The sequence below is a fragment of the Amphiura filiformis genome, chromosome 17 (genome assembly GCF_039555335.1).
Source record: "Amphiura filiformis chromosome 17, Afil_fr2py, whole genome shotgun sequence".
In the NCBI taxonomy this organism is placed as follows: Eukaryota; Metazoa; Echinodermata; class Ophiuroidea; order Amphilepidida; family Amphiuridae; genus Amphiura; species Amphiura filiformis.
In genome coordinates, this window is record NC_092644.1 from 18,379,371 (window position 1) to 18,388,535 (window position 9,165).

The 9,165-nt window shown below is 36.6% G+C and overlaps 2 protein-coding genes across 2 annotated transcripts; both read left to right on the forward strand.

The window, feature by feature from the left end:
- Nucleotides 1-95: 95 nt before the first annotated feature.
- LOC140137407 (uncharacterized) lies at nucleotides 96-3,296 on the forward strand. The gene has a single exon (XM_072159055.1). It carries the CDS (start codon nucleotides 412-414, stop codon nucleotides 2,410-2,412), a length of 2,001 nt encoding a protein of 666 aa, XP_072015156.1. The 5' UTR covers nucleotides 96-411; the 3' UTR covers nucleotides 2,413-3,296.
- Nucleotides 3,297-3,298: 2 nt separating this feature from the next.
- Nucleotides 3,299-3,823, forward strand: LOC140137019 (toll-like receptor 2). The gene has a single exon (XM_072158678.1). It carries the CDS (start codon nucleotides 3,299-3,301, stop codon nucleotides 3,821-3,823), a length of 525 nt encoding a protein of 174 aa, XP_072014779.1.
- Nucleotides 3,824-9,165: the final 5,342 nt, after the last annotated feature.

Here is a 9,165-nt window from a genome sequence, read left to right on the forward strand (position 1 = left end):
TTTGATATCAGAAAGACATGCTTCAGTATTCAGAATGCAATTCGATAGGTCTGAGGTGCTCTCATGTCCCACAAATAATACTGTCGAAACGCAATAAACGCTCATTCTAGATCCCTTAATGAAAGCTACAGCGAGCATCAGAGCATGCCATTCAACTATGCATAGCCTAACAAATACAAGTTCAGTGGGCGAATCTTGTTTTTGTGATAATTATTGTATACATTCCAAGTTCTGCCATGGAAGTGATTTCAGTGTGCACCATTCCATGTATATGAATACGCCGCTGTTGATGCATTGCTGTTTTTCTGTACATTTCAAACACTTGTTATTTCCTGTACATTTGCTGGTAAATCAAGTCTTCAAAGATATCATCTGTTTGAACACTTATTTGCTACTCATCAAGTTTTCATCATGATTTTCTCACTAGTCTGCTTGTTTCCTATCCTCTTTTCCACCGTGGAATCATCCAGTGAATTCATCTTCCCAAAAGGATTACCTTGTAAGGTGTACAACAGGACAGCTTTAGACTGCAGGAATAGAAAACTTACACACATTCCATCACTGAAATATGCCAACGCCAAGAGTTTAGATTTGAGTTATAATGAACTTGGAACTGTGAATGGGACTAGTTTTATTCATCTTGATCAACTTGAAGAATTAGATTTGAGCGGTAACTCCATTAGTAACATCAGTTTTGGTGCATACTTGTCTCTACGAGTGTTGGATTTAAGGTTCAACATGATTCGCAATATTGGCACAAATACATTTGCAGGATTGAACAAGCTGGAAACTCTAGATTTAAGTGTTAACTCTATTAGTAACATCAGTTTTGATGCATACTTGTCTCTACGAGTGTTGGATTTAAGCTACAATAAGATTCGCAATATTGGCACCGATACATTTGCAGGATTGAACAAGCTGGAAACTCTAGATTTAAGCGATAACTCTATTAGTAACATCAGTTTTGATGCATACTTGTCTCTACGAGTGTTGGATTTAAGCTACAATAAGATTCGCAATATTGGCACAAATACATTTGCAGGATTGAACAAGCTGGAAACTCTAGATCTAAGATGGTATGATGAATGTGAACCACCGTCTGTTCTTACATTGCATGGAAGCCCATTTCGTTCAACTACATTATTAAAAAAGTTAACTCTTGCTGGAAGTTGTTTGTTCAGTCTACCACCATCGGTATTTGATGGGCTACATGAGTTACAAGAGCTTGATATATCCTGGAATGAAATAGGATCTTTACCTATGAATGTTTTCCGTGGTTTGACCAATCTAACTCACTTGGATGTAAGCATTAATAATGTCTCTGGCTTACTACCAGCTGTTGTCTTTCAAGACCTCATCAGTCTGGAATATTTAGATATATCCTCCAATAAGATATCAAACTTTATAATGCCAGATATAACTGAGACATTGCTTGTGAATCTCAAATATTTAGACCTATCCGGCAATATCATATCCAGCTTACCAGAGACATTGTTTGAAAATCTTATGCATCTAACATATTTGGATATTTCTTTCAACAGACTAACCTCTATACCATGTAAAGCAATAGAAGGCCTACAAATGTTAAGAACACTAAACATGCGTTATAATGACTTTGGCTATTTACCTTGTTCTTTGGCAAATATGACTAGTCTAAAGGAGTTGCATACATCTTATAATTGGGGTCATTGGGAAGGTACTGAGTATTGGAATGAATCTAAATGGTCAGAACTAATCACACGATTACCAGCTTCACTATCTACTCTACACCTGGAAGTATATCATAGGAGTGTATTTCAGCCTGTGATGGCTGCATCCTATTTGAACTCATCTTTGTCATCATTGGAAATTTCCTATTGCAAAAGTGATTCATATCCATCAATTGAAGATGATGCATTTAGTGTGTTTCCATACCTACGAAATTTGAGTATTAATAGCTACTGTACCCCTGGTTCGAGCCTTAGTTATCCCATAACTCTATCCAAATATGCCTTTCGCAATTTATCCCACCTTGAATCACTGGATCTCAGTAGAAATGGTCTTACTGAATTTCCTCTTGAAGCACTGGCAAACTCAGTCAAACACTTGGATTTGAGCAACAATGACATAAAGCATATATCATATTATGGTACACAGTATAACATTAGTTTACAATTGGAATCACTGGATGTATCTTATAATCCAATTTGTACGCTGGATCTGTCCTTTTTTGACAAATTGGTTGATGTGAGTTTAAATGTTGACAGTGATAGCTACTTCTACATATATGGCATCAGTACAGCACTTAGATATTTGGACATATCAGCTGACTCAATTGATACAGTTACCTTTAATACTGATATGCCATTGTGTACCAGAGTGACTGCACTAGAGGAAATTAGCGTGAATAGACTTTTTTTTTTTTTTTATTGATGCAACATGCTCAATGGGGTAACTGTTTACATCTCAAATCACTTGCCATATCTGACTCATGGGGGAGTATTTTCGGTAACCCAAAAATGGAAAATTTTCCTTGCCTAGAAATCCTGACATTAACAAAATGCAAGTTGTCATCAATTGACCAATTTCTCCTAGAAAGTTACAGCCTACAATATTTAGATCTCAGTAGCAATAACATTGAAAATATTAATGGAAATAACTTTTCTTCACTGGTTAACCTCAAGCACATGGATCTCAGTCATAACAAAATAGGTAGTTTACCTAACAATATATTTAATCCCATGTCAAATTTGGTATACCTGAATTTGGCTGGAAACAACCTTGTCAATTTGAATGGGTTGAAAGGTCTCCATGGTCTACAAACACTTATTGTATTGGGAAACAGACTTACCAATTTGAATGCGTTGAAAGGGCTCCGTGGTCTACAAACACTTATTGTATTTGATAATGTATTGTTTACACTACCTGGATTCTTGATGAAACCACCATTCAATTTGCAGCATCTTGAATTTGGGAAGAACTCCTTTTCTTGCACATGTGATATTAAACCCCTGCAAGACTGGATACTCCGCGATGATAAAACATACATAGATCCACAACCTTCATACCTGTGTAATTCTCCTCCTAGCCGTCATGGACTTGGTATCACACAGTTTAGTTTAGACTGCAGTCAGCATGGTCAGAGTCTGCATCCTGCATACTTCATTCTCATCAGTATCGGATCTGCTGTAATTGTTATCGGTGTAATAATTGCCCCCATTTATAGGAATATCGGTATCGCATACATTACAAATTCTGGGTTTGGTTTTATCAGAGAAGATACCAACGATACATAGATAATGATGATGATGCTGACATTATGGATAGCGATGATGAGACTGATGTTGATAACAGATATGAAGCACCAATCATGCGGCGTCAATATCACGCATATGTTGCCTACCACAGGGAGAGTCAAGCATGGATAGATGATCAACTCATTGCAAACATTGAGGATGGACAAGAACAGTTCCGTCTTTGTCTAAAAGAAAGAGGTGACATTCCAGCCGGGCATTATATTCTCAATGCTATATGCCATGGTATTTATCACAGCCGTAAAACTATTATAGTTTTATCAGAGAATTTTATGGATGATGGATGGTGTAATTATCAGCTACAAATTGCGCAAATGCGATTGGTAAAGGACAATGAAGATGTCATTATTCTTGTACAAATTGGGGAAATTCCTGAGGACAATAAGACGTTTTTGCTTCGCCAGATATTGCTCAACAAGGAAGTGTTGATGTGGACTGAAGATCCGATTGGACAAGAGTTGTTCTGGAATAAGTTAAGGATGGAACTACGTAAACCATCGCGTTTTAATCGTAGATTTGAAAATGTTTGAAACCATAATTGATTAGTTCTGCTTTAAGGGGGTACTGCACCCCTGCCCAAAAAAACAAATAAGACATATGTATATTATAGGGGCAAGGACTACAACTACTGCACTGGAAATTTTTATTTCAGCACAGACAACAGTTGTGGAGTTACAGTCAAAAATGAGGGAAACCCAATATTTGATCAATAAATCAATAACTACTTGCTCTGAGTTGCTGAATTTTCAGTACAGTAGTTGTAGTCTTTGCCCCTATAATATACATATCTTACTTGTCCCCAATGTGCTATAATTTTTGAGAAAAATGCAAAAATAGGCCCAAAAATGGCCAGGGGTGTAGTACCCCCTTAAACAGCAGTATTATACAATTTTTAGAAGTCATTAGTCGTGTTTATATGAATTATTATGATTTAAAATATGTGGGTCTTTATGTTCTAGCTCTAAGGTTTCAAAACAATTATTATTAGAGAGATCTGAGCTGACTACAAAAGTGTTTGTGTGTAACATTACTTGGACCTTCTACAATCTATTGAGTTTGTGCGTAACCTTGAATTGATATTAGGAGCTGTATGTACTTTCCCCCATGATGGATGATAATCTCTCTATTTTTGTACCACACATTTTGAAGTTTTTTTGACAAATATCTCAATAATAACATGACCTGTTAAACTAAGTGTTATATTTAAAAGCAATATAAGATTTGTGGCAAATTAAGATTTTTTTTCACATGATGTTAGCTTTGACTATCAAATGGCTATTGCAATTGAAATCCACACTTACCACTGTGGAAGATTTTGGAAATATCTTCCACAGAGGGAGTATGTTTTTCAAATGTAATTGGTCAGGGTTAATCATTTTGAAACCCACACTCCCACTGTAAGGGGCTTTGCCTATATCTTCCACAACTGCAGTATTTCAAATGGAAGTTGCCCAATTGTCTATTTTATTCAAAACCCATACACACCTCTGTGGAAGACTTAAGCTAAATCTTCCACAGGGGTAAAGCTGAATTTATACTCGATCGCCGAGCGATTGCGATGCACCGCTTTTGAAAAGCGATAGGCAAGCGCCGAATTTTGCGATGCATCGCTCGTCGCTTTTGTATTTATACTCATCACCATGATCACGGCGATAACGATTGCAGACGATTATTAAAACATTCTAAATGCCAATTTTTTAGAACATCCATTGCTGTCAATAGTAACTAATTCATCATCTAAAGTTAATAATTGAGCATTGGCGTAGATTTCTTTTTGACATTGGGGGGATGGGGTTGGAAAAAAATTGAAGTAATGTGAATGCAGCACCTTTTGGCGACAAAATAAGTTGATGGTACAAATGCGCGCAAAGCGCACGAAAAATTTTGCCATATTGAAGCAAAATTGGTGAAATATGGTTCAAAAGCGGAATATATTCGCGCAAAATGTGGCACTTTGGGGGCTAAAATGGCCAAATATGAGGTTAATTTGGTCAGAAACCTACATACAGGCGTCAACATTGGGGGGATGAGTGTATGTATCACCCCCCTGGCAAAATATTGGAGGGATTTATCCCCCATCCCCCAGGATCTACGCCTATGTAATCGAGAAAGATAGCAAAATAATAGATCCAGTTGGTTGGCAAAGATTGGTTGAATCATTCCAGTGTAAGCGATATCGCTCAGAAATTGAACTTGCAAAAGCGACGTCGTTTTTGCCTCAGTAATTTGTATCGATTGATCGGCTTGACGCTCTGAAAATGGAAGTAAACACCGAGCATGCGTGAGAATCGCTTTTCTGCAAAAGCCATCAAGTATAAATGCAGCTTAATGTGGATTTTAAATTATGGAATAGCCCAATATGCCTGAAATGTTTTAAAAGGTTATGACATGTTATAAAGGCATTTTGGTTTTGGTTGAAATATTTTAATAATTATCATTTAAATAAATGTCAGGTTATTGTTATATAAAGGTCATGAAAATGTTTTTAAAAATGTAATATATGAAAAATTACTACAACAGCATTTTCAATATGTTGTCAAAATTTTATTGTAAAATATTATTTGGCAAACATTTTGTTGCAAAATATTTTGTCAATAAAAAGACCATAATGTTAGAATTATTGCAGCAAGTTTTCAAAAATGTGTTTTATTGTTATCAAGATGTTTTATACCCTTTTTATATACCTTTAATATAAACTGGTAAAACCATTAGGACATGAATTTGAAGAAAACCTTCTGTTAATAAAATACTATGCTGAGCCACCAGCCTGGGTGGCTCCAGTAATTTCAGATGATTGAGCTCAGTAATACATCAAAGAATGTCTTCCAATTCATGAAAACAAATAGATCATCAGCTTATCGGATTAAAAGCTTAGAGGGAAGGTCTTGCTGCTCAGCGAGTGTTTGTAATTATCAGAAGGTTTTCTCCAAATTCATTCTCTAATGCATTTTGTGTTTGCTGGGGTAACATGAAAGAAGAGAAAATAGCTATTATATAGTTCATTCCAGCGTCTAGATCGTAAACAAAATAATGGTGAATGTGTGCATTATATTATCTGATTTAAGGTGGTACTACACCCCTTAATAAATTTGTGACTATTTTTAAATTTTACACAAAAAATAATAACACACTTGGTAACAAAAGTTATATGTATATTATAGGGGCAAGGAATCCAGTTACTACACTGGGGTTTCAGTGACACAAGACAAGTGGTGCGTTATTTATGATAAGAAAATAATGAACCACTTGTCTTGAATCACTGGAATTGCAGTGAAGTAATTGGATTCCTTGCCCCTATAATATACATAACTTTTGTTACCAGTGTGTAGTTATTTTTTTGAGAAAAATGCAAAATTTGTCACAAAATTTATCGGGGGTGTAGTACCACCTTATTAATTCAATCTGATTTTGTCACAAATACAACACCTCGGGCATTTTTAACAGGGTATTTTAGCCTTCAATCAAACCATTAGGGGCAATCTTGTTCTGACCAGGGTCAATTGTTATGACCCCTCCTATCTCGAATGGGAGCAATCTTTTTCTGAATGAGGCAAAGAATTGGGGCAATCTTTTTCTGGGGGAGGTGTCAGTGACCAGGGTCAATAATGTTATGACCCCTCCCATCTCGATTTGAAAAATATTATGACCCCCTTCACAGTGGCGGCAATACAGGGGACAAGAGGGCATTTGCCCCCCCCCCCCCGTCCCAATATTTTTCTTCACCCAGTTTTTCCCTTCCCCCACTTTTGAGGCAAAACCTCAAAAATCACACAACTTTTCATTTCCAATTTTTGAGGCAATTTTGTGCAAAATTTGTTGCTTTTTCCACTCCTTAAATTCACTTTACCCCTCTCCATGCCCCCCCCCCGAAAAAATTCCTAGTGCCGCCACTGCCCCTTCCACACCCACATATCGAAAAGAAATAATCCAAAACGTCAGAAAATGTGTTAATTTATCAGGATTATGATAATGAAATAATTCGCACGTAGCATGTGACAATATTGAACTGCAATGGGCTATTCCAGTTGAAATCCATACACCCCTGTGGAAGACACGACCTTAATCTCACACACAGGGAGTGTAAATTTCAATTGGAGCACCCATTCAGGTATAACTCCATTTGAAATTCACACTCCCTGTGTGGAAGATTAAGGTCATGTTTTCCATAGTATAGATTTCAAACTTTTAAATATCAGGTTATATAAAGATCACGAAAATATTTTTAAAATGTTTTATATAAAAAATTACTACAACAACATTTTCAATATGTTGTGAAAATGTTGTTGTAAAATATTATTTGGCAAACATTTTGTTGCTAAATATTTTGTCAATACTTAAATACCATAATGGTAGAATGTATTTGCAGCAAGTTTTGAAAATGATGTGCCTATGACTAAATGACTTTTCAATAGTAAGCTCACACAGTGTTTGGTGTAAGTGTTATGAATTCAATAGGCTCTCAAGTATATATCAAGTAGCTATCTACTGCTGATAAAGGTTGGCGAAGTAGCTATCTACTGCTGATAAATGTGTTGAAGTAGCTATCTACTGCTGATTGATAAAGTAGCTATATACTGCTGATAAAGGTGTTGAAGTAGCTATCTACTGCTGATAAAAGGTGTTGATTAAGTAGCTATATACTGCTGATAAAGGAGTTGATGAAGTAGCTATCTACTGCTGATAAAGGTTGATGAAGTAGCTATCTGCTGCTGAAAAAGGTGTTGATAAAGTAGTTATCAACTGCTGATAAAAGTTTTGAGATAGCTATCTATTGTTGATAAAGGGTCGATGAAGTAAATATCTACTGCTGATGAAGGTGTTGATGAAATAGCTATCTAATGCTGCTGAAGGTTGATGAAGTAGCTATAGACTGCTGATAAAGGTGTTGATGAAGTAGCTTTGTACTGCTGATAAAGGTTGGTGAAGTAGCTAGCTATCTACTGCTGATAGCGATAAAGGTGTTGACAAAGTAGCTATCTTTTGCTGATAAAGGTGTTGATGAAGTAGCTATCTACTGCTGATAAAAGTTGAAGTAGCTATCTACTGCTGATAAAGGTTGGTGAAGTAGCTATCTACTGCTAATAAAAGTTGATGAAGTAGCTATCTACTGCTGATAAAGGTTGGTGAATTAGGTACCTACTGCTGATAAAGGTGCTACTGCTAATAAAGGTATTGATGAAGTAGTCATCTGCTGCTGAGAAAGGTTGATGAAGTAGCAATCTACTGCAGTGTGATCTACTGCTGATAAAGGTTGTGAAGTATCTATATGCTGCTGATAAAGGTGTTGATGAAGTAGCTATCTACTGCTGATAAAGGTGTTGATGAAGTAGCTATCTACTGCTGATAAAGGTGTTGATGAAGTAGCTATCTACTGCTGATAAAGGTGTTGATGAAGTAGCTATCTACTGCTGATAAAGGTGTTGATGAAGTAGCTATCTACTGCTGATAAAGGTTGATGAAATAGTTATCTACTACTGATAAAGGTTGGTGAATTAGCTACCTACTGCTGATAAAGGTGCTAGCTGCTAATAAAGGTATTGATGAAGTAGTCATCTGCTGCTGAGAAAGGTTGATGAAGTAGCAATCTACTGCAGGGTGATCTACTGCTGATAAAGGTTGGTGAAGTAGCAGTTGGCCGTTCATGGCTTAAAAACGGATGTCGGCGTCATTCTCAGACTTTCTAGCTTCTCCTGACCAGCTCAGGAAATTATACAAAACGATCTGTATGATAGGAGCGGACTTGGGCCAAGAGTTTGAGGAGGTGATCACGACGGACCGTGCTGACGACGATGATGTGTGATGACGACAATGGCGACGACGACGATCATGGTGATGATGATGATGCTAATAGTGATGATGATGATGATAATGA